We start from the raw sequence: 26309 nt of genomic DNA on the forward strand, positions 1-26309 counted from the left end.
AGTTTAAAAAAAAAAAAAGTATTTTCTTATTGACTTCTTATATTAACATAATTAAATTTTAGATTAATATACATACCAAGGTTCTTTTCTAGCCACTGGTGTCCTTCTATCAGTTGGTCAATTAAAGAAAAATAATGAGCAGAAGCTTCATCAGGCATGACCCACCCTCCTGTTACTATTTCAAATTGTCCATCTTTTATTAACCTGAAAAATAACATAAATCATTTTCAGAATCTTCCATATGAAGACACATTCTTAAAATAAATTTCTGTATACTCAACAAGCATTTACCAGCAATGCGATTCCAAAATCTAAATTGTTTATGCTACTTCCATCACTTGCCTATATTTCTTTAATCAAACTGGGTAAAAACAAACTGTTGAACATTGAAATATTTAATGCCCCTGTGCAATGAAAACCAATTCTACTGCATGTGCCAAATTAGATTTTTTTAAAAATCAGTAACAAGGCTGTCTCCTGTACAGCTTACAAAAATAAAATGTATGTGCCACAGCACTGAAGGCTCACTGAGCAAGATGCTTATACACTCAAGATGCTTGCACATTTCAAGCATTGCTAATCTCTCCCCATCTTTGATCTAATATTCTTTTTAGAGTTTTAGAGAGCTGATAATGATAATGATAGATGATCTTGGAAGTTTATTGTATTTATAAAGGCTTCAGAACATCTCACTCATTAAAATGGCTTCTTGAAAAAGGTCACAGTACAACCCAGTCTCTACTGTCAGAGAACATAAAAATGGCTCTCCCAACACCAGGTTGTCCCTACAGTTTCAACACTTACATTGTACGCCAGCGTAGAGGTGCTTAATGAATTTAAGAAAAAAACACTGTGAACTCAGAAAAAGTTAGTCCCATCACAGATGATACCCATAAGAGTAATGAAAAGCATGCAATAAAAATAATGTCAAGTGCAGCTTGAGATTCTCTTCTCCAGTCCTCTCCAGCCTCAAGTGCAGTTTGACCAACACCTGACTCCTCTGAAGAAAGGACATAATTCCCTAGTGATTATCACTTACTGTTTACTGTGTTCCAAGAGATATTTTTAATGTCAAAAAAATGCACAGCTGTGCTATAATACCCCCTGTACATAAATTTTTTAATAAGTAGGTTTTTTACCTAGATCCCAAGATTTCCACTTTTTCCTAACTTTTGCAGCTGTGAAGATGTCACGGACATAATGCAAACTGCAACACATGCATCTCAAAGAGGAGCATGAGAAGGAGGCCATCACAAGGATGAGCTAAGAACTGTCAGATGACGTCTTAAAGCCAAGTAAAAATAAGAAAAAAGTCCCCACTTTTTAAAACTCGAAACTAGATCCATATCGTAAGTTAATCCAAGCAGCCTGCTTCCTTGTCTCAATGCCTATGCAAACCTTTTACTTCTATATTCCATTTTGACTTGTGATTTTAAAAAAGACTAAGAAGAGCCAGGGGAGTGGAGTACATATGACTTTACCATTAAAGCAGCTGCATGTTTATAAAAAGCCCTTGTACTTAAACATAAAAGAAACTCACAAATTTTTATTCAAATAAAAATCTTACAAAATTTTCATATGCGTTATAGCAAGGAAAAAATACCATATATAAGTAGCTAGTATGAAAGATTGTATTTATTTTATTGCAAATTCCTTAGTGTGATTTCAAATAAAGATTATGATCACTACTCCTTTACAATTTGAATGACGTGTTCATGGTGGTACATGGGAGCTTTTAGTCAAATTTTTAGGCAATTCATTAATTTGTCTCCACTTCTCTGAGCAGATTTCTAGTTTGCAGCTAGGAGAAAACCCAAGCCCAAAAAGTCAGAGCTGAAGCAGTTGATTATTCCAACTGTTCTGCATCACAAGTGATATCTCAAGTTTACAGTATAGTCAAATACACGAAGTCTCAAAACAAGATACATGGAAGAAAAGTTCACTATTCAAACCTTTTAACAGCATCCTTTTTTTGGTTATCTATTCCATCCCACCATTTGGAAAAGTAAGAAATCTCAGACCATAAAAACTTCCTTCGGTTGTCTTCTTGCAGTTTTATAACCATGTTATTTAAAATATGCTGTGTCTGATCTCTGAAGTAATCATCAAAAGTCTTCAGCCAACCTAGGAAAAAGAAAATATGAAATGAATCCTGTTTAGAGAAATGGCTTCTTCATCTCTAGAGAAGACTCTCTAAGAGACCTGGCTCCTTCTTACTCCCTAGAAAAAGCTAAGTAAAGACTGTTCTTAAAAAGCTGACCTTTACATTCCATGGACAGCTTCAAGTGCTACATTTCCAAGGAGTTTCTTTTTACAAAGACTACAGATATTTCATAAATGTGCAAACATATGGAAATTATTAGGCTTTTCACTTTCTAATTTTTCTATGCTTCTCATAGTAGCAAGTTTGATCAACAGAATACATGGACTCAAATAATTGTCCTTCAGTGAGATGCAAAGGAAAAAGACATTTTAAACACATTTTCAGACTTTACAGCCTTACATAAAATTCTTTAACCTCTTCATAACTCTTCTTGCATGAGTGTATATGCATCTTTCTTCATAGAACCCGTAAATATAGCTGAAAAAATTAAGTCTGTCTACCTCTACCTACTGTAAAGTGTCACATTCCTACTCCTACCAGCTTTTGTCATGTACACACATTTTAAGATTTTGTGAAAGCTTCCGCGCTATGTGAAGACTGCACTCCAGACAAATAACAGAGCAAAAGACTAGTAATTCCACTCTGATTTACCAATTCAGTTCTGCAGAGCCACTGCCATTCTAATAGTGCCAGTCTGCTTATAGGATACAGGATTAGGCTGTTATGGAATGGAATTATATTGTTTCAAGGAAGTTACATAAATGCAGAAACTTTTACTACTAAAAAATCATTCTCAATTTTAATTTAAAAAAAAGCAACTTTATAATTTAATAAAATGTGACTATTGACTCAGAAAGGATATATTATACTTTATTTTAGGAATACAAAACCCCAAACATTCTTCTTAGGTAGATGCAGAGCTACTGTTTTTAACTCACAAAAGGAGAAATAAAACTGTAACTCTGCAGAGGAAAAGTTCTAGGTTCATTCTAGTTCATCTTTTTTTTCTTTTATAAATGTTTAGCATCTAGAAAACTCATCATCTTTGATACAAGTTTCTGTACAGATAGACTAGTGAGGTCTAATCTCTCTTAAAGGAGAAAAAAGCATTTTGTCAAGGTAGTTAATATGAGGGCTTAAAGTGTAAAATTAAAACATTCTTTACCTCTAAAGAATGGAATAGCTTAACACAAAAAAACAGTTGACAGTGAATTACTACTAAGCAATAAAGACTGAAAAAAAATGTGATGAGCAATCTGAATTTGTAATCAAATTTTTTTCTGACCTCTTCCCATTTCAGTCTGGGTTGTTTTTTTCTAATAGGCGGTTCCACTCAAAGAATTGAGATCACATAACAAATTATTCTTTCTCAATTCTCATTTACTTTTCAACAAATCAAAGGAATATGTTACTGATAATTACATTTAAAATATCCATGTATTAGACTACCAATTTATAGCTTTATATTAGAAATTTCTTTGGCAAGAGAGGTATCATCATAGCACACAACTAAAGGAGGATAAATTAAAACCCTCCTATGATTTTCCTGTACAGAAATATATCAACATAATAAACCATTTAAAAATATTTTTATATTGAAGCAATAAAAGCAAATTTACACTAAATTATCTTTCTGAATCATTCTTTAAAATGCTAATACACCAGCCTAACTAAAACACCGAGTGAAATGTCAAAGTAGGTGACAAATTAATATAGTACGATGTAGGAAGAACAGTGTTATAATGAAAGATTGTTTTGTTTTAACATACTCTATTTATTAAGCTAAGGAAGATTGTAACATGGTTAACACACTGAACTGAATACACTCCAGAGAATCCTAGAAAATCTTTACAGATATTTACAGATTTAGCTGAAAGCCAACAGGAAGCCCTCTGAAATGCAATTACAATACATCTATTTATTTATTAATTGAACAGAATATTTTGTATTGAAAAGTGCCCGTAATGATCATCTAGGTCAACTGCCTGACCACTTCTGGGTTTACCAAAAAAATGTTAAGAGCATTATCCAATTGCCTTTGAAACAACCTCCCCAGGAAGCTGCAGGGAACAGTGAGGTCACCCCTCAGCCTCCTTTTCTCCAAAACGGACAAACCCAGATTCCTCACCTGCCCCTCACAGGACAGCCCTTCCAGCCCTTCCACCAACTCCTCTGCCCTCCTCAGGGTGCATCCCAGCACTTTCACATCCTTCCTAAAGTGTGGTGCTCTAAACCAAATGACTTACAGAGACTCTTAAATTTTGCATGGAGACATACAATAAAAATTTTAAAATAAAAATTGATTTTAACAAAATCAAAAGCTAAACAAAATAATGGATAAATCAATGTACAGTCGCTAGCTAGAGTATCATCTCACACCTCAGTCCCTAATACAACATAAGAATCTACAACTCAAGTTCATTCTTGTGCTTTTCCACAAACTAAGAATTTGTTACCAGGCTGAAAGAAAAGGTTTACCTGTGCATTTTGAGTGGGAAACTTTCAATACAAAGACAGTTTACACATGGAAAAATTAGAATAGTTTGAAGATGCAATTATAAGACTAAATATGATATTAACAGCAAAATAACACTTGGCAGTTTAAATGTACCTAAATCCCTTTGTCAACATAAAAATCACAAGATCACAGAATCACTGAGGTTGTAAAAGACCACTGAAATTATCAGTCCAACCTCTGACAAACCACCACCTTATAAATCATACCATGACACTGAGTGCCACGTGCAGTTTTTCCTTTAACACCTCCAGGGATGGTGACTCCACCATTCCAATGTTAAACAAACCTGTAAACAAGTGAAAAAATAGTACTGTCTTTGATATTATTATGCTGGATTTGACTTAATGCATATTGAGGACTTTGCCAGATACTTCCATTTTCTGCCAGCCCATGTAATAACAACAGAGGGTACACACTTCTGAGCTGTTTGCCTTTTGATTCTGTCTCTCATGCTTGTCCTCAAAAGTGTGTAAACTCGCTATCTCCCCCTACTTCCACAAGATTTATCATCATTTTGCAGCTGTTTATATCATTGATTTTTTTCCCCACTGTAATGTAAATTTACTTGGCTCGACAGCAGACTCCAAGAATCATGTATGAATGCCAACACAACTCATTGCTCTGCAGAAAATCTGGAAACATTTAATTAAGTAGTCTGCCACTATTCCTGCCTACACCTTCAAATTCTTTCTTGAAGCTCTACCCGCTCCTTGCACTAGAGAAAGGCAGTCTTGTGTCTAGCATGGTTGACACAGATGTAGAGATAAAGGGAAACTTTCAGGACAAAATCAGAACAGAAGTTGACAAATTAGTATTATTCAAAATGTAACTTTATTAAGCAAAAGCACCTAACAATTTGACCATGGCGAGAATCACAAATCTATTTCTAGCAAAAGTGTTTAGGTACTGCTTACATATACCTGGTTTTTTACATTTGCATTTTTTTTGTCTCTTGGTTCAAAATTAACCATTCAAATAAAACAAAGCAGGCTTTTCAATTGCTTACTTCCACAAGTCACCCTCCAATGTTTAAGGGGAAAGGTGCCTTTAAAAATATTTCTTGTCTCTGATGAGGTCTGTTTTAATGAAGAGGCAGACCTCATGAATTTCTGAAATATTATGCCAGTATATACTAGATTAATGCATTTTTGATAGAAGTTTGCATCTCTGATTTACTTTTCAGGAGATCATAATTAATTTCACTGAGTCTAAAATTTACACATCGGTGAAACTTCTTGCAACACAAGAAACTTGAGCAATTTATTAATTTTATGCTAGTATTAAATAAAACCACTAAATTTCAGCTAGCACTATACAGCTTTCCAGAAAATAAAAGCATTCTCTTTGCAACATATTAGTGGAACTTCAGTTCTTGGTCTTCAAAATGCACACCCAAGTCAGTAAAAATTATCAGTAATTTTTAAATTTTTTTTTTTTTTTACATTTATGTTTGATTCTCAACTAGCTAGTACATGTGAGAAGACACAGTTAAGTGATTGTTTTGATAGTTGAGGAAGTAAAAATGTGTCATAAACTGCAAGGATGTCCTTGTTCTTAATTACATCCAAGCTCCACATAATGCAACAGTAAAAAGTTTTCATAAAACAAAAACCCTCAAAGATCCAAACTAAAAAAACAACAGAAGACCCAAACAAACAAAAAAAATTACATGTACCCATGACTTCTATCCTCTAAAAGAAGAGCTCTAAAGAACTTAAGCATGGTGAGCATGTGTCTTTAATTGATCATACACAGGCAATGACAATAAGGCAAATACTAGAAATAAATCTAAAAGCTAAGTTTTAATTTTCATTTTAGAAAGTATCATTACACAGGGAAATAATTTGGCCTTAGCTTCTTTGTAGGTTCAACATTTTTAAAAACACCTCTTTTTAAATTAGAGAATACACACTTTTTTTTTTTAATTTAGAAGTACTGCACCATCATTCTATGACATAAAATACAGAACAGACAAGCAAGTTAATATCTTATGGATGTTTCTGACATAACACTTCAGTGCTAATTTCACCAAAAAGTATCTTTTCAACAAAGATTAATGACTTACAGCCAAGACAGTGAAACAAAATTTGAAAAACCTGATGGTAAAACAATCTCAAATTAAAACTAAAAGCTGTGTAAGATTGTTTCTCATTTTTCTGTTTCACATAGTCAAATCAGAGAAAGTTCCCTGAAACATTCCAGTGTTAAAGCATTCATTCTGATTCAAAAGAAATTAGATAGATGAGCTTCTTGTTCCTGCAAAATAGGTACCAAAATATAATAATTTATCTAGAAGAAGATATGCTGAAATTAAAGAAGTATGGCAGTGTATTTACTTATCCAACAGCATACCTTAACTTGTAAAAGATCTCTGCTTGAGGTAAAACAAGAACAATTTGATTTATCAGGCTTAATTTCATAAGCATAACTAAAAACTCAAATGACTGCACATTTCACAAAAAGCAAAATCACGATCTGTGAGGTACTACCAAAATTATAATTAGACTTCTTACATTTTAAGTTCTATGCAAGATCTACTTCTACTTTTGTACATATCAAGTTTGCTGCCATCATAGCTAAGATGGAAAGGAAATTTCTACTGATGAACAGTCAAAAGTATCCTTTCTGTAAGAGTCCTGTCAATTTTCAAAGAAACTGTACTTCTTCTGCAAACATAGAAATATTGTGAAATAAGAAGGTATAAAATTGCTTCATTCAGCACACCAAAAAATACTTGTGAGGTGCCCATTTCTTGTATTTTGGTGGGTTAGACAACGTTTTAAGCAATATGTGTTCCAAATATGTAAGGAAAACTAAGAAGTCACCAGAAACTCATATCCAGACCTGGTCAACAGAGAATGTACGTGAAAATCCATGGTGTATTAACAGCATCAAATTTAAGTTAAGTTTTCTCATGTCTTAACACTGACTTAGGTGTATACAGATTTCCTCCTGAGAAGTGGAGACTGTCTTAAATAATAGAAGGTGATTAATGTGAGTGGTAGCAAGGCAAAGTTACCAATGTTACAGATAATTGATGAAGTGTTTAAAAGTAGTGTTTAGTTCTGACCTGTGTGCCCATACACTTGCATATGGTTGGAGAAGCAACAGAAAAATCTACTTCAGTCACTTTCAATTCCACTTAAGTACTCCTTATACTAGGTCTTTAACAATCACACTCAGCAATGAAATACTCAGATCTGGTACACACATATTTTAGAAAGCTCACAGGTCTCAATTTTTAAATAATTTAATGATAAGTCATTATCAAAATTATTACAGATCAATAGATGATAGAAGTGTCTTTCCATACCTCTGGTCATATCCAAACCTCATCTTGCAAGTCCATCTGTGCTGGTTCACAATCTTGCCATCCCTGAGCAGAGCTCTCCCTCTGTATTTCAGCTGCCTCCTCTACTCCAGGTAGTCACAAAAACCACAAAAACCAAGCATGTGTGAGCCACCATAAACTGGCACAGCAGGTCATATGCTCGCTCCTTAATCTACTCCTGACAGAATTGCCATCTATCTGTGATAGCTATAATCTCACACAACAACCAAACCAAATCTCCATGGTTTAAGATTAATCTGTACTGGGTGAGTCCTCCCAAAATCAGACATGCTATTGAGGTGTTCAAATCTCTATCTACTGCCAGCAACTAAAGACAATTGTGCCACACTGATCAAAAGCCTGAAGGGGACCCCCTCTCAACATTTACTTCCCAAAATATGTAAACACAGAGAGAAGCACAAAAGACCCCAATTCTTTGCAGGTCATGGTTAAATTCACACCCAGAAGCAGTTAACCCAGATTTAACATCATGAAGTGCTTCAGAGCACCGGCACATTCAGTCATCCCTCCAAAAAAGGTGGAACCTAAACCCACCTTCCCTACTGATTGTGTTTAACAGATTCACAGAGTGACTTGGATTGCAAAGAAACATGTAATTTCTGGCCTCACACCAGCAACCTAGACAAGGTTGTTTCAAGGCCTTTTCTTTGCCTTTGAACTACACATTTTCACTAGCATAACTGGTTATATGAAAAGTTAAAGTAGCATCAGATGAGAAAACATAAAATCTAATGAAAATTCAAAGCTTCTGCAACTAATATAGTTATACCTTTACTGACCCCATTTCTTGGTATCTTTCACATACATTGTTTACGCTGTTCATTCATGATGACGTTAAGCTTTTTTTTTTTTTTTGGAGAAGGCATCTCCTTTGCGTAATGCTTTTGGTTCTCTGTGGGAATAAGGTAATAGGGGAACTGAACTGGCTTGGATGGATAGTGGCTTAGCTTGAGTGGCTTGTACAGAAGGCATAAACCTGAGACCTAGGAGGCAGGATACAGGAAGGATGGAAACTAGGATGCTACTGGGATCATTCCATAACAGGCCATGTTTCTGGTTCTGGCTCTCAGTTGGTTCAGGATCTATCACATATAATGTCCCTGGTCTGTGTTTGCGATTGGACCCCTATTCTCAGGTACCCCTATATATTAAGGTCACCACACCCCTTGGTCTTTGGAGCTTGCCCCCAGAATGTGCAGTTTCTGCAGTTTGTTATTTCACCATCATTGAAGTTTTATTTTTCAGGTAACTCTGTTGGAGTCTGAAATACAGACTGTGTGCCCTTGTTTTTAATGTTTAGTTCTGGGATTCAAGAGAACACTGAATTTCATATAATATGAAATTCATGAGCATGTTTTCATAGTGATACATGAAAACAAATGATAAAGTTAGATAAGAAAGTGTAGGTGTGTAGATTAGAAAGCTTCTTAAATCACTGGGTGAAAAAGTAGTTTAGAGAATAAGAGACAATATGGAGGATTTAGGGTGTCGTCCCTTGTCTTTCTTCTTTCTTCTTCATGTTCTTCTCCTAGAGGTTTTTGGGTAATGGTTAGTAATTGGATAGAAAATGCCGCAGTGCATCACAGAGGTGATGGGTCATTGGGTCATTAAGAGGAATGATACACGTGTCTATTGTTAATCGGATAAAAATAAGTATAAAGATAAAAGAGCTGCGTAGTTCGCGGCCATTTTGTGTATCAGACATGAAGTGTGCCACAAGGCCTTGTTTGTACCATCAGAAGAAAGAAATGTGCCAAATTGCAAAGATTAACCTTGTAACCAGCCTGGAGAGACCTGTTAACTTTTGTAAGGATCCTGCAATAAACACCAGAAACAAGATTCCAACGAGCTCGAGAGTTTACTTCAAATAATTAAGGACTGAGATAAGTGGAACTCCCCACGAGGGAGGATCCCAGAAGAATTCAGCCCAGAGAAGGCTGGGAAACTATAGAAAAGCTGTATTCACAGAGAATTCAGCCCAGAGAAGGCTGAGAAACTATAGAGAGCTGTATCTACAGAAAATTCAGCCCAGAGGAGGCTGGGGGAATTAGAGAAGAACTGTATTCACAGAGAATTGAGCCCAGAGAAGGCTGAGAGACTAAAAGAAAAGATATATCCACAGAGAGCAGAGCCCAAAGGAGGCAAGGAAAGAGAGACAGAGGTAACAAACTCCATCATTGTCATCCCTCTATTTTGCCACGCTCAACCAGCCGGACCGGACTCAGTCTCACAGTGAGCCAACTGTGACAGGAGATTCCAGATGTTACAGATATATTTTCCTTCTTTCAAGTGCTTGTTAATATGCAATTTCATACTGCAAACAATTCCACAGGAATGTCCTTAAAAAGCAGTATCAAGCCATGAGATTTCTGTAACACCCTTTGTGAAAGCAAACAATAACCATTCTCACATAATCACCTTTGGTGAAGGAACTGTTTACTTTTCTCAGGGTCCTATCTCAGTTTATGTCTACTGAATATCAACTGAGAAGCTTGAAAAATCTGAGAGATATTTAGATTGTATGCAAGAGGAGATACAGATTTCTTCATTTTAGTTGCTGCTGGTGAAAGCCAGACATGATTTTATTGTAAAGACATGAAGAATTTACATTCTAAGAGTGAAGACTCAGGAACAAAAACCAGATACCAGCAAGAAAATCACCTTTCAAAAGTGAATGACAATAGCATTAAGACTTCAGGCAAGCCCTCGTGAACACATTCAGGAAAAATAAGTAGCAACAAAATGATGGGATACAGCTCTCTTAACTTCATAGAATTTTTCAAACCTTGTCATCGAAGGGACAGTCACAGGGAGAACTTCTCTCAGAGATAAAAGAATAAGTACCTTACTGTAGATCTAATTTATGACTCCCTCCAAGACAAATGTAATAAATGCCTGTAAAAATCCATCTCTGAAGCTATGCTCACTATGGCCTACATCTGTGTTCAGAAGAGGGCCAGAGCAGTGCTGGAAAGGGCAAAATAGAATCAAAGTTCCTTAAATGGAACTCCCAGGTATACCAAGAGGCCTCACTCATATGTAAAATTAAAAAATAAACACATGGCTAACACACCTCCTAAGTAAAGAGGAAATTCCATGATTGATAACACAAGAAGTTAAACAGGAAAAGATATTGGTAAAGCTACCTCTGGTTATGGAGCAGTATTTAGACTTTATCTGTCTTACAGGTTTCATAATTTTAGTTACAAACTCCTTGGGTGGGGGGTTGGAAGGATGGGTGGTTTTGGTTGCATTTTTTAAGAGGGATTTTTTGGCTGATGCTTTAGGTGGTGTAGTTGTTTTTCACCTGGAACGCAGTTTTTGATTTGTTGTTGCTGGGTGGTGGCTGTTTTGAAGATTTTACTTGTGTGCTTGTGGGTTTTCTTGGGTTTTTTGTTGTACTTTTTAAACACAGGCCAAGAACCAAGAAGAATGCCACAGAGAGGGTCTTCGGATCTAGAGAAAAAACTTGTTATTCTCTGATTTTCCAAAAGGTGGTACCATATTTCAAGCATCATGGCAAATATATAGTAAAGTTCAAGGCATTTTTTACTGAATGATCTTAGTAACTCTCATCCTTATTTGGAGACTGAGAAGAAATGGTGTGGGAGTTGGTCAGGACTGACAGTGAGCTGGCCCTGACTGACCATGCAGACTGCATCAACTGAAGGCCTTGAGAAGTGGAGAGCTAAGGAGAACATCTAGATAAGCTATGGGGAGAAGCATAGGATTATGGTTTAGTTATGTTAATATGGGTTACATCATAATTTCTATATAAGGTTATGTGTTAATGATTAGTTAGTTGCTTTTCTGCATACAGTTACACTGTTGTTCATAAGTTCTTTGTTCTGTTACCAAGGTTATATAATGTTCTGTTCCCTGTAATATTGGTCTTCTGTTGGTTGCACACCCCAGAGTTTTGCCCCCTGGGGCTACTGCTTCTATTGACTCCTCTATTAAATTGCTTTTCAGGCAACCACAGTTGTATCCACTCCTTTTACTTCACAAGTAGCCACAGCGGACCCCTGGCAATGGTTGTCTTGGTCAAGCCAGCAACCCAGCCTTATCTCTGGACTGTGACAAAACTGCCAACCCTGAGTCAGGGTGTTCCTCAAGTGGGGTCAACCAGACCGTGACAAGATGTGGCCACCATCCACAATTTTGGGGACCATTTGTATAGAAGCAGCACAGAGCTATTCAGTCCCCTAGCATCAAAAGACATATATCTAAAAATCTAGGGGCTCTGATGAATTTCTGCATAGCCTGATATTAATGGCCTTTGCTAGTGTCCAGCTGAGCCAGCAACAGCCTCCAGACTGCACAGCCTCCTTCGAATACAGTGAGGAGGAATATGGTTTATGGTGACATATGGTAGTCTCTGCCCAAATAATCACAGAATCATTTGGGTCAGAGAAGGCCCCTAAGAAAATCAAGTCCAATCATTAATCCAGCACCACTGTGTTCACCACTAAACCATGTCCCTAAGTGCCCATATACACCTGCTTCTATGAGCACTTGCAGAAATGGCACTTCTCTGGGCAGCCCATTGCAATGTTCAAGCACCCTTTCGTGGAAAAAAATTTTTCCTAATAGCCCATCTAAACCTGCCCTGAGCATAACTTGAGGCAGTTTCCTCTTGTACTGAAATTTGTTACATGGAAGAGCCTGATCCCCACCTGACTATAACCTCCTCTCGGGTAGTGGTAGTGATAAGGATCCCCCTGAGTCTCTTTTTTCTCCAGGCTAAATGCACTCAGATTCCTCATCAGACTTGTGCTCCAGACCCTTCACCAGCTCCGTTCCCTTCTCTGGACACGCTCCAGCTCCTCAATGACTTTCTGATCAGAGGGGCCCAGGACTGGACACAGCACTCCAGCTGCAGCCACGGCCCTGCCCAGCACAGGGGGACGCTCACTGCCCTGCTCCTGCCGCCCCACTATTGCTGGCACATGGCCAGCATGCCCCAGGCCTTCTTGGCCACCTGGGCCCAAGCTGGCTCACGTTCAGCTGCTCTTGAGCAGCACCCCTGGGTGCTTTTCCCAGTTACTGAGATCATTGCGCAGCTTTCCAGCTACTCTTTCCAAGCCTGTAAGCACTGCAGGGGTTGTTGTGACCTAAGGGCAAGACCCAACATTTTACCATGTTGAAACTCATACAACTGGCATTGATCCTTAACCAATCTGTCTGGATTTCCTTGTAGAGCAATATGAGAAGTGGTACAATAAACTCAGAGAACTTGAAGTTCTCGGATTCTGTAGAACAAAGACTCAGTGGGCCATTTTTCATAAACAGAACTGGTGCTACAGGGTGAACCAAATCCTATTAAAGCACCCAATGCCAAAGCTTGTCATACACAAAAGGTGTTGCTTGTTGTGGTTTAAGTCCAGCTGGAAATAAAGCCCCATCCAGCCTCTCCCCTTCCCCAACCTGCTCTGATGAAATGAGACAATAAAACTGGAAGAGAGACACAGAAGGTGTAAAAATAAAATAAAACCAAATTTAAATTACTAGAACCTGCAGAAAAAGTATCAGTAGAAATTTAGATAAATAAATAAAATTTTAAAATAATAAAAAAAATAATAGTGTCAAAACAGTGAGCCCCTACTAAACCTCATGATTTGAACAGACACTGGTGAAGTTATCTGCAAATCTCTTCACAGCTTACCTCAGGATATTCCCTTGCAGCTCCTAAGCCTCATGATGTTGAGAAGTTACCTCAGCCTAAATGTGCACAGGTTGTTTGTTCAATTCAGATAAAAACATTCCAGGAGGACAGAAGTGACACCAGGCAACTGGCCTCTAGTGGACTGCCAACAGTCCTGTACTTAGGATATGATTCCAACAGCTTCAGCAGAAAAAAGGGGGACAGGTAAACCCCACATCCTGTTCTAGAAGGCCCAAGAGAATGAGAAGTTCTGTGTATTGCTTTAGGATTGCTTTGATTCATTATGTGCCTGTACAGAATTGCTTCTTTCTAGGGAAGTTTTTAGGAGAACTACAACCAGAGAGGAAATAAATGGACATAGGTTCAAAGACAGTTCAATAGATAGGTAGATCTAGGTTTATACTCTGATTATTTTCTCTGAATGTTTTTATCATATCTGTGCTGTATTTATTTACCTGTCATAACTGGACAATATAGTAATTCCACATTCCAGCATTCATTTTCTTTGAAAATGCTATATACATGCAAATAAAAGCCATTTATTTTCAACTACTATACCTTCACTCAGATCCACAGTACTTCATACAACAAATTAAATTTTAGAGAGTTATATAGTAATGAAATCTAATATCACTTAAATTGTGTGTTTCTGTGGTAACAACCAGTGCTATCAGCCTCTCATGGTCAGTGTACATGTACCAGGACCACAGCATAGCAGTATAATTTCCCTTTTGGTAAATTTTTCCCACAAACTCATTCCAAAATAAAGGAACACTTCTCCATTTAGTTTATTACACTGTAAACTGTAAACCCACTTGGGTGGAAATGAAATTATGTAGGCGTACCTAGATTTCTGTTTAAATCTAGACTTTTCATTATCCTACTATAGGTTGTGGCTGTGCACAAAAAAAGAAAAAAGTGTCAAAAACTTCAGATTTGGCATTGTCACATCTTCTAAAAGCACATTTCTTTAGCACAGACTACGGGTTAATTATCTATGACAGTTCAAAAATCAAAATAAGAATTGATGGCATTTAATGCAGCAATGGATAAACTGAACAGGTTACCTATTCAACACTGAAGTTCTGCTCCAGTTAATAAATTCAGTAGACATGCAACTTGTATCGTAAAAGTTGTCATTGGAAGTCAATGGCACTTGGATCATACATCTGCTTAACTGCCTTGCTAGACTTAAATCTAGCATATTAACTGGTATGCTTCAAAAAAACCCAAATCTTAACAGAAAAGGCAATGCATTTCCTAATCCAAAAGCCTCTAGATCCTCAAATCAATAAAATTAACATATTACCTGGATCATTATGTGAGTGAGGCACAACAAAAACTTGAAGTGGTTCATTGTCCCATTCATTTTCATTGTATGTGATATCAAATCCTTGTTTCCAAACGCCACCATCTGGATTATCAAAAGGAAGAATGTCATAGACATCCAGCATCTAAAAAAGAAAAAATAAAGGAATATAAAACATGAATTTGCAGAAACAGTTCTGCTATCAAAGCTGTTTTCACCTGAAATGGATCAGCTTGTTCATTACAGAGGGAAGTATGACTTGCCAAATGAATAGAAAACTGACAAATGAGGGCAAGTTTCAAATCACACTAGGAAGCCCAAGACACAGCTGCCAGGAAGAGGAGCATTTGGCAGTCTCTGTTCTGAGGAAACTGACATTGACTAGATGAACAGTCAGATTAAGACCCTTAAATCACAAAAATTATGGCATCTTACAAATTATGGCATTGGGCAGGAGGGTATGAAGAAGATTATACAAAATAATAATACAGTACACTAAACAGGGGAATGCAGGAAATGAAGAAAATAAACTGAGCAAGAAGGAATGACAGCATGAGAGACAGAGGAAATGTCAAACTCAGAAAAAGGAACTGAAAGAAGCTATCAACAAAAAATGTTGATAACTATAGTCAATTGCTATAACAAAGCTTCTTGGACATTTCCTGTTACCTAGTACACCAACTGTACAAGGAAGGACATATTTCACTTGTCAACGCAAACAAAAAGGCTACAGATAAATAAACCAACTCTAGAATTACCGTAACAAGTTCCTATGAAACTTAGGGAACACAATACAGCTTCAAAGAGAGTCTACTAATATCAGATTCAAGTGATTTTATTTTTTTTAAGGCTCTGGTTTTCTCTTAAGAAAGAAAACAAGATACAAACATGGATTGACATCAGACAAGCAATTCCTGACACTCTAGTTTAACAGCTAAACTTTAATCAGTTCCAAACCCATGTTAGAATACAATTGTACACCCGACAAACTTTCTACAGAAACCAATTAATCTACATGAATAAAGGACTCCTATAGCAGTCATTTACTACTTCAAAACCTTCCCAGTGGTAAGGTGCTTTATGTCCTGCTAGGAAAACTAAGAAAACACTACAAACATCTGAAACAAATACCTGACAAAAGAAATTAAGTCCTTGCAATCGTACACTTTGGCTTCCAGCCTGCTGATCTCTCATTTTTCCTCATGTACAGAACACAGGGAGAAATATAAATATTATGGTTGAAGATAAAAACAGGGAACACTTATCAATTTTCATCACAGAAAAAACAGACTTGACTTTGGGAACAGTAAATTAATCTGTTGCAAATTAAAATAGAATTGGATAGTGAGAAATCAGTCCATAATGTTTCCCCTCTGACACTCTCTCCTCACATTTTTTGCCTGCTCCAGCATGGGAGCCACAAGCCACAGCACATCAGGAACTCCTCCAGTGTGGATCCCCACAGGCTCCAGTTCCTCCTGAAAATATCTACCTACTCTGGCATTAGGTCCTGCATAGGTTTCAGGGAAACACTTGCTCCACTTGTGGTCTTCCTAACTTGCTCCACTGACTAGAATGCTTTCTGTGCGTCCATCATCTAAGACCATGGTGCTCACAGGATGGTTTCTATCCCTTTTTTAGCCTTATACCACACTGTCAGGCAGCATTTTGCCCTTTCTTAAAAACCCATTCTGCCAGAGGTACTACATGCTTTGCTGATGGAGGCTGTGCCCTGAGGTGGGTCTGAAGCTGCCTGGCACAAGGCAGGACTGGCCTCTCCTCTCCAGATACTGGAGACCGTCACTGCCAGCACCTGGACATCTGCACCCAGAGCATTCCACCCTCACCTCTGTGAAACACTTACTTAACAGTCAATAAAAGATATACTCCTCACATACTCTTCACAAACTTCACTTACACGTACAAAAAAGTCCCCAACATTTCCCGTACTAAAATCAAACTGACATAAAAATCCTGAGGAAGTGGAAATTTTTACACACACCTATGGATGCTGAATGCAAGAAGTCAGGCAGGTAGCACAGTGTCTATGTGAAACTAAGTCACAGAACTTTCTCACTCTGGCCTGAGAAATCATAAAGAGGAATCCAAACAGTCCTTAGAGAAGGACAACAACCTTTGCAGGTGTTGTCTCCTTGTTTACTTGCAAGAAACAGTCGAGGGTTGTTCCTAACTGTCCAATGATGGTGATGCGTTGGTTTGATGACGAGAGTTTCACCTTTTCAGACCTTCTCAGAACTGTAAAAGAAAATCTGGAAGAATAAAAAGGGCTCTCTTTTGCAACTAAGGCTAGAGACTCTGTGTTGTCACTTTCACCGTTCCTAATACAGTGCAACACACACTCCCATACAAAGTAAATCTCCCCTCCTTGTTCTTTCACCTCATAAGAACAACAAAAGAATCCCTAGTTATTTCACTCTGGCAATGTTCAGTCCAAGTTTGGACCATCATCATTCCCTATCTCTTAATCCTCAAGACCCAGATTTTGGTGCTTAAAAGAAGAGCAGTGGGTTGACCTTGGATGGGTTGGAATCTGACAGCCAGAAAAGGTCAATCCACCACAGGCCTTTAGATTAAGATATAAAGGAAATTAAGCGACATAAGAAGGGAATACAATGCAGTAATCCTACATCTAGCAGAGCCTCAGCTGGGCCTGCAACGTGCATTAGATATCTACAGCCAATGAGAGTTGTACACCAGCTATCTGTGCCCTGTATGTGATGAATTTGTCACATCACTGCTACCCCAGGATTGCTTCCAATACTTTAGACAATACTGATTAGTGGAAAACATGGGTGCAATACTTGAAGATCTGTGCATTCTGTACTGTCAGCTTGAAGGGCCCAAATAAGGGTTATGCTGAAGTTGGCTAGCCTAATAGCATATATTCTAAATACACTGAGGCTAATTTATATAAAGAATAAACAACACCAATTATATAATAGATAATACAGATCTTTTTTATTACACATTTTCTAAATATGCTATTTTCTAAAATCTGAGTTTGAAGAACCATATTTTTTCTCTGCAACATAATGTTCTGAAGAAAAAGTGCATGCTTTGTAAATTTGCCAGTTAATATTAAATGGCCTTAAGAGTGATAAACTCTTTGAACATTTAAACCATGAAAATATTACTTGATTAAAAAGTAGTAATTCATGGAATTCCACACATTCCTGTGAGTTCTTATGGATGAAGTCTGATTTTAACCAGTAACTTTCTGACTGTAATTTTTACAGTCATGACATTCATAATTTTTTTCCCTGACATCTACAGCTTTACAGCTATTTCAAACTAAACTGACATGCCTATGAGCTGAAGAGACAGAAACTGCACTTCAGGAAATAGGTCTTGGAATCCGTACCAACAGTTGTCTGAAATAACTGTTTCAATGGCCTGACCCATCATCTAGAGGTATTTGCTGTCTTGCAAAGTCCTGAATCCTGGATATTGTAGAGGAATTGTCGAAGCTTGTCCAGTTCAATGACTACTATCCCTTTTTGTACTTCCATGTGGGTATTAGTGATACTGCCAGAGGCAGACTGCATCAAAACTGACTGCAGAATCCTGTAGGTAATCAGGATCACAGGTGGTGTCCTCTTCTATCCACGTGTGAGGGGAGTAAAAGTGTGAGAGGAGGACACTGTTGATATAGATCAATAACTGGCCTCAGAGTTGGTGTTTGGGGTTCTCTGACCCTATTTTCAGATCTGTGTCTGCCTGGGAGAGATGAGATCCAACTAAGGGCAGCAGAGGTACCTTTGCCAGGAAGATGGCTGAACCATTGAGGACAGCTTCTGGCTAAGAATAAAAGGAGACAGAGAGAATCAGCAGCAGCCTGGTGAGGGAGAAGTGGTCAGGAATGATGTCACATGGAAGGATTTTTAAAAAAATACAGTTTAAGAAGTTAAAGAATAATAAAGTAAGTATAATAAAACAGGATCACCTCCAACATTTGTAGATAAGCAAGGAAGTACCTACCAGGCACAATCACACAGAAATCCCCAAAATCCTTCCTGGGAAATTAGCATGCTGGGGTGCCTCTCTGAAGGCTTCCTGGCTTGTATCAGAGACAATGTGGCCAGCACAACCAGGGAAGTGATTGTCCCCCTGTACTGGGCACTGATGAAGCACCTCAAATCCTGCATCCAGTTTTTGGGCCCCTCACTGCAAGAAGGACATTGAGGTGCTGGAGTGTGTCTGGAGAAGGGAACTGAATTGGGAAAGGGTTGGGAGCACAAGTCCAGTGAGGAGCACCTGAGGGAGATGAGGGTGTTCATCCTAGAGTAAAGGAGGCTCAGGGAGTCCTTATTTCTCTCTACAGCTCCTTGACAAAAGGGTGTAGCAGGTGGGGGTCAGGCTCTGTTCCCACATAACAAACAACAGGACAAGAGGAAACAGCCTCAAGCTGTGTCAATGGGACATTTAGACTGAAGATTAGGAAAAAATCTTCAGGGAAAGAGTGGTCAAGCATTGGCACAGGCTGCCCACAGAAAGGGTGGAATCACCATCCCTGGAAGTATACAGAAAATCATGTGGATATGGAGGTTAAGGAGGTTTAGTGATGAACACAGCACTGCTACATTAACAATCACACTTGATTTTCTTAGATTCAATGATTCCAAGAGTAAGAAGCCAATAGAGAATATGGGCAAGGACTAAAAAGCAGACCACTATGGGTGGCAGTGTAGTGGATGTCTGCAACCGGCCATCTGATCAGGGATAACAAGCGGAAGAGACCCTCCACAAACATTCACAGGGCCTGGTCCCCATGGGGAATTTCAACGACCCTGTTAGGTGCTCAAGGCAGCACAGCTGGGTATAAGGTTCCTGAGCACAGCTCCAGGAACCTTCTGTGCTCCAGAATGTTCCTGGAGCACAGCAGTGGCATATTCCTGATCCAAGGGACCAAGAAGTCAGTGAGGATAGGTTCTCTGCTGGACCTCTTACTTGCCATCTGTGAGGGACTCATTAGGGCTGTGAAGCTCAATGACAGCACTGGCTGACCATAAGACCATACAGATCATAGGACTGTAGAGTTCAGGACCCTGAGAGTAAGGAGGGGGACAAAATACAAGACCACATGGACTTTGGAAGCACAGCCTCTGGACATTTTGCTGGCAAAATCCCACAACATAAGGCCCTGGGATAGAAAAGGGACCCAAGAAAACTGGTTAATATCTCCTCTGGTAATAAGGACCACCCCCTCCAAACTGAAGTTCACCCCAACAAGTAAGAATTCAGGCAAAAATGTCAAAAGGCCTACATGGATGAGCAAGGACCTCCAGTCAAAACTCAGACACAAAAATAGAAGCTGACAGAGGGTGAAGAGAGAGACAGATAACAGCAATGTGGTGGATTGACCCTAGCTGGATCTGAGGTACTCACCAATGCCCTCTATCAGTCTCCCCTGCAAGTAGGCAGGGGAGAGAAAATACAATGAAAGGCTCACAAGTCAAGATAGGGAAAACCAGACTTGACTTGGGGAAATTAGTTGAATTTATTACTAATCAAAAGCAGATTAAGATAATGAAAAGTAAAACAAATTTTAAAAACACCTTCCCCCAGCCTTCCCTGCTTCCCAGGATTAACTTTATTCTCAATTCTCTACCTCCCCTGAGAGGTGCAGGGAGGTGGAGAAGGGGGATTATGGTGAGTTCATCACCATTCCTCCATCCACTTCTTCCACAGGGAGGAGTCTCTCTCCTGCTGCAGCGTGGAACTCCTCCCATGGGAAACAGTTCCCCATGAACCTCTCCAGCACGAGTCCTTCCCATAGGCTACAGTGCTTCACAAACTATTCCAGCACAGGGTGCAGTGCTTCAGGAACAGCCTGCTCCAGTGTGGGCCCCTCTCTCCACAGGGCCTCAGGTCCTGCGAGAAGTTTCTTCCAGCATGGGCCTCCCATGGCATCACAGCTTTCTTGGGCATCGTCCTGCTCCAGTCGGGGTCCTGCACAGACTGCAGGGGGATCTCCATTTTGATCAGGATGCAGATCTGCATGGGCTGCAGGGGCACAGGGGCTTCATCACATGCTGTACCATGGGCTGCAGGGAAATCTCAGCTCTAGCACCTGGAGCACCTCCTGCCCCTCCTTCTCCACTGGTCCAAGTGTCTGCAGAGCTGCTCCTCTCACATACTCTCTCTCCTCTCTCTTTTCTGGCCACAATTACTTCTATACAGTATCATTTTTTCCCCCATCTTAAATCTGTTATCCCAGATTTATCCCAATCACCACCATGTGATTGGCCCAGCCTTGGCCAGAGGTGGATCCATCTTGGAGCCACTTGGCACTGGCTATCCGGACATGGGGGAAAACTTCCTGCAACTTCTCAAAGAGGACATACAGCCCCCACCCCCAGCAAAACCAAATTTAATACAGGGAGGAATACAGAAATATTCTCTGAGTACCCAGAGAAGAAGTTAGGAAAGCTAAAGGACAAATGGCATTGAATCCAGACAGGAATGTCAAAGGCATCAAGAAGGGCTTCTGTGAGCAGACAGGTGACTAAAAGAAAGCCAGGGTCTGCTGAATGAGGGAGAGTGACACAGAACATGGGAAAACTGAGGTACTGAATGCCTTCTTTGCCTCAGTCCTTATCTGTAAGATTTACTTTCAGGAGCTGAGGGGAGACAGAACTGGTCTGAGGAAGACGCCCTTCTTGAAACAGGGACAATCATGTCCATCTCAATCCATGGGCCCTGGTGGGATACAGCCATGAGTGCTGGCTGTTGTCACTGAAAGTCCACACTTAAAAAAGCTTTGAATGATCATGGTGATTAGGAGAAGTGCCCAAAGACTGGAGAAAAGCAACATCACTTCTATCTTCAAGAATGGTAAGAAGGAGCACCCAGGAGACCACAGGCAGAGAGTGCAGGGAAGGTGGAGCCCAGAGATAGGATCAGACGTAATGGGCACACACTGAAGATTCCTCCTGAATATCAGGAAAAGCTTTTTCCCTGTGAGGGTGACCAAGCACTGGTACAGGTTACCCAGTCAGGCTGTGCAATCAGCATCCTTGGAGATATTGAAAAGTCACCTGGACGTGATCCTGGACACCTGACTCTTAGTGGCCCTGCCTTAGCAGTTGGACAAGATGACACCCAGAATTTCCTAGCAACCTCAACCATTCAGTCATTTTGTGATTCAAAGATTAATTAAAAGCAGTTTAAAAAAAAAACACAAGGAAAAAAAAATTAAAACCTTCCACTGTAATCAGCTAAAGCCAGACGAAGCTGAAATCTTTACACTTATGACAAGACATCTAAAAGACAGAAGTTGAATCTTTTTTCTCTTTCATACAACACCATCCTCAGTAGGAATTGTGCAAAGGATTAATTACAAATTGCATCATCACTCAAACAAGTTACATGATTGCAAATGAAGAACAAATTCCAAGCCAGTCAGTAAAAAGCAAAAGAAGTTAAAGGAAGAATTTCATGGAGATATTTAAATTCACATCTAAGTATAAAATACTGATACAGTGAGAAAGGACTTTGTAAAAACAGTACACACATAGAAATTCAAAAAGGATGCTGCCTGTCTTCATTGTGGCTGCTTCAGAAGACAGCCATGTTGCTACAAGATTTTTATTAGAACATTGGGAAGATTATCAGTTGTCTTTTTCCTATATGGGCTTATTCTTTCTCTAGACTGAAGGACTCAAACTGCTGAAATCATATAAATCTCATGAAAACATCATAACATCCTAATAGTGAATACTAAACTACTGCTCAGAAGAAATAAAAGCTTATATTGCATCTCTTCAAGCCACCTTTTCAAAGAATGATTCATGTGTCATTTTCAAAAAGAGTAATATTAATAAGCCTAATGTTAGATGCTTCAGTAGTTGAATGGACAAGACAGGAGACACCTCACTGTATTATTTAAAAGACCTTCCAGCTCAGTACAATGGCTATTGAGAATTCCATCTTCTCTGAGCACAAATGCCAGATACTTCTTCTCTAAACTTAAAAAGTATTAGATCATATCCATATTTAATCCAGTCACCTTCATATTTGTGGGTTTATTACCTGTCTCTATTCTTTATTTTTTTGGGAAAAAAAGTAGACATTAGTCTTTTGCTTGACTTAAATTATAGCATTCTCAAGTCTGCTGTATTTTCAGTTTCCAGCTCTATTACAGTTTTCTGCCTACTTACAAACAGCACAAGTAGCAAGTAAACAATTTCTTGATTTATAATTCCTCAGTGAAAAAAACATCCTTCAGCTGTCTCATCTGAGAATCTTTTTATCTCATGTTGTTAGCAACTTGGTTTTTCTGTTTTATGAAATCACATCTTTGAGTAGCAAATCTAGCAATATTTATCACTGTACCATCACAAGGTTTTTTTAATCCATATTTGAATACTTTCTTACAGTGGTTTCTCCATTATCTGAGACTATAACCAACTTCCATGATTTAGTCAATGAAGACCCTTTTGCCTTCATTCCATAAAGTTATTTTTTTATCCAAGCAACTTAATCTCACCTATATTAGCTCTTAGTACTTTCTAGTCTCATACATCCACCTGCGAGACAAACATGGGAAAAGCAATGTAAAAATCTCTGGGTTAAAGTTAGTGTTTACAAACAGCAGCAACTAACACATTTCTTTCAAAAAGTGCTCAAAATACTTATTGAAAATGTTTCAAATAAATTAACTGAGCATGCAAAATACATCAGGGTTGGTAAAGTATTAAACAGTGAAACTGTTTTCAGTTTTACTATTTAGATCAGTGATTTAGATCAGCTCATTAATGTGGTGCTAGAGGAATTCTGCTAAAGTCAAGGTCTTAGATTCCATAACTGAAATGCAATTCAGATTCACAGGATGGGAAACTAACTGTATACAGAAGCACTATTAAAGTGACTTAATGATGGCAGTGAATAACCTGCTGAGCACCCGAGAGTGCACTGCAATGCAATGACACAGAAAACATTAAAGCCCTCCCTTCCTGCACAAGGGGGAACTGTAGAGGAACAATGTTTGCTTCTTATGTGCATGCAAATGTACTTAAAAGTAAACAAAATTATCCAAAAGCAATTTAGTTACAACAGCCTCCCATTAGGTGGCTAGTAGGTGCATTGGGTGACAGGAGGTGTATGTTCTGCAAGTGTGAAGGAAAAAGCAAAGAGCAGTTTTAAAAAATATCTTTCACCTTCCATTCATGGAAGGTAACATTCTGAAGAATTTTACCCCCAAGAATTTTAGACAAAATATGTTATCTCAAAATTCATTCACTAGAACTTATTTTTAATGCACATAAAAAAGTAGATCACCTAACATGGTAACGGACTGTATGATGAACAACCTGTTTATAATCCACTAACTTGAAAGCCTGTAACCACAAGTCCAGATGCTTCACTTCCCTGCACAGAAGTCTTGATGCATATCAGACAGAAAAAGAGGTGTTCATGTACTGCTTTTAAAAACTCTACTTTCTCTATGAAAGACATTAAGGTAGTGCCTATCCCTGAAGAGTTCAACGGTATTAAGCATGACACATCAGAGGTTACAATTGTTCTAATATGTGTATATATTTGTTTGAAGTCCACTGTCTTTCTCCTGCAATAGAAACACTTTAAATTCTAAAATGAGAAAGCTGGACTTCAAAATTTCATCTTTGCTTTAGTGTACTATGAATATTTATAGTACTTCCACAAGACTCACAAAAACAGTACAGATCACAAACTTCACAGAGTCATCTCAGTGCTCCTGAATCACTCCATTAAAATTGAATATGTAAGAGTCCATGAACCCACAAGCACCACCAGAAAGCAAAATAAATTCAACTTGAAGTGTTTGACTTTAAAAACTTCAACCTCCCAGGTCACGCCAACCAGTCAACATAGTATATGTTTCTCCTTTCTGATTGTATCTATACAAACTGGAGACACACGGGAATGCTGAAATACAGGAATGTCTTTCAAAGGTGAACAAAGGAGTGAAGATTTTTTTTGAGATTACTAATTCTTGAACATTCTTTATGTCCCCATTAAACTTTATCTACATATATGTCCCTAAAAGTAAAATCTATTTAAACCAAGACTATCCACTATTTCCAACTTATTTTTCATCGGTCTTAGAAGATCTTGGAGATACTCAAAGATATTTTCAAATAAATTGTTTCCAAAGAACTAATGGGACAATAACTACCATGTTTTCTTTGGTTTCTTTTGAAAAACTTTTAAGCTTTCTCAAATGTTGGCTCTTCATAATCATTATTCAATTTCCAGAGAATTTTTAAAAAAGATATAAAGGAACAGTTTCATAACATCTGCTAAACCCAACAGTCACTTCAACAATTCTATTATGTCTTAGTACCAAGCTTTTAGCAGCAACTTGACATTTTCAGAATTAAACACATAGTGACAGCTTAAACTCCAGCAGAATCAGAGAGAAAGGCATACTGCTTACCTGTACATCTGAACTGTGACTTCCACTTTTTGAAGCAAACAAACAATCCTCAGAATCAACTGCAAGCAAAACTGAAGCAGAAGGGAACAGCTCAGAAAGAGATCCTTGACTGAAGTTTATAGCCTCTGGATTTTTTTGTCCATCCTTTACTGATTCACTCAGATTGATCACAGAATCACGTATGTTTGAAATAATCTCATTATTTTCTGCCAGCAGGCGCTCTAAATGATCTATTTTTTCTTGCAATATTGAAAGCTGGCCCTGGGGGAGAAGAAAAAAAAGTAAAATTTAATTATTTTTCAGAAAAATTCTTGACAAACCCAAAAAAACCAACAAAAAACAACAAAAATTTTACAACAGTGTGTGATCACACAAAAATTCAAATATAACTCTATTTTATATTTTACATAAAGACAAACTAATAAGGAATTCACCCAATACACAGAACTTCCTCTTTTCAGTACAAGAGAAAATAGCAAATGATACATTTTTTATCTATGAACTTGAATTCACAGCACAAGATTTAATCAGTGATACAAAGATACTCTTTAAAGTCTTGCAGTGTCAAGTAGCAATTATATCTAATTTAACTTTTTTCACATCTTTCATTTTCAAAAGACTGATCTTTTCATTTATCAGAACATCAAACAGAAAGCAAATTTTTACAAGTCACTCACTTCATGATGGATTAAGAGGATATTGTAAACATTTCAAGTTTTTCCTGTACATGTAAAATATTTCAATAAATAATAAAGAATATATTAATGATATATAATAATAATTTAATATAAATAATACCATAAATACCACTTTTCTGATTTTCAGCAAAAGTTGGAGAGAAATTAACAAAATAACTTTACCAGAGTAAGAGATCCCTTAACTGCCTGATCATAGGAATAATCTGTATAATTGGACCATTAAAA

General features: G+C 38.1%; 1 protein-coding gene across 1 annotated transcript in view; it reads right to left on the bottom strand.

The window, feature by feature from the left end:
• MAN2A1 (mannosidase alpha class 2A member 1) overlaps positions 1–26309 on the bottom strand; it is a 118967-nt gene that overhangs the window by 81148 nt on the left and 11510 nt on the right. The window contains exons 2-5 of the mRNA XM_058864511.1: positions 25387–25647; positions 14949–15093; positions 1953–2124; positions 77–204 (exon numbers count right to left, since the gene is read on the bottom strand). Of these exons, the coding sequence (XP_058720494.1) occupies positions 77–204; positions 1953–2124; positions 14949–15093; positions 25387–25647 (706 nt within the window). The remainder of the gene's footprint in view (positions 1–76; positions 205–1952; positions 2125–14948; positions 15094–25386; positions 25648–26309) is intronic.

Source organism: Poecile atricapillus, chromosome Z (genome assembly GCF_030490865.1).
Source record: "Poecile atricapillus isolate bPoeAtr1 chromosome Z, bPoeAtr1.hap1, whole genome shotgun sequence".
Lineage (NCBI taxonomy): Eukaryota > Metazoa > Chordata > Aves > Passeriformes > Paridae > Poecile > Poecile atricapillus.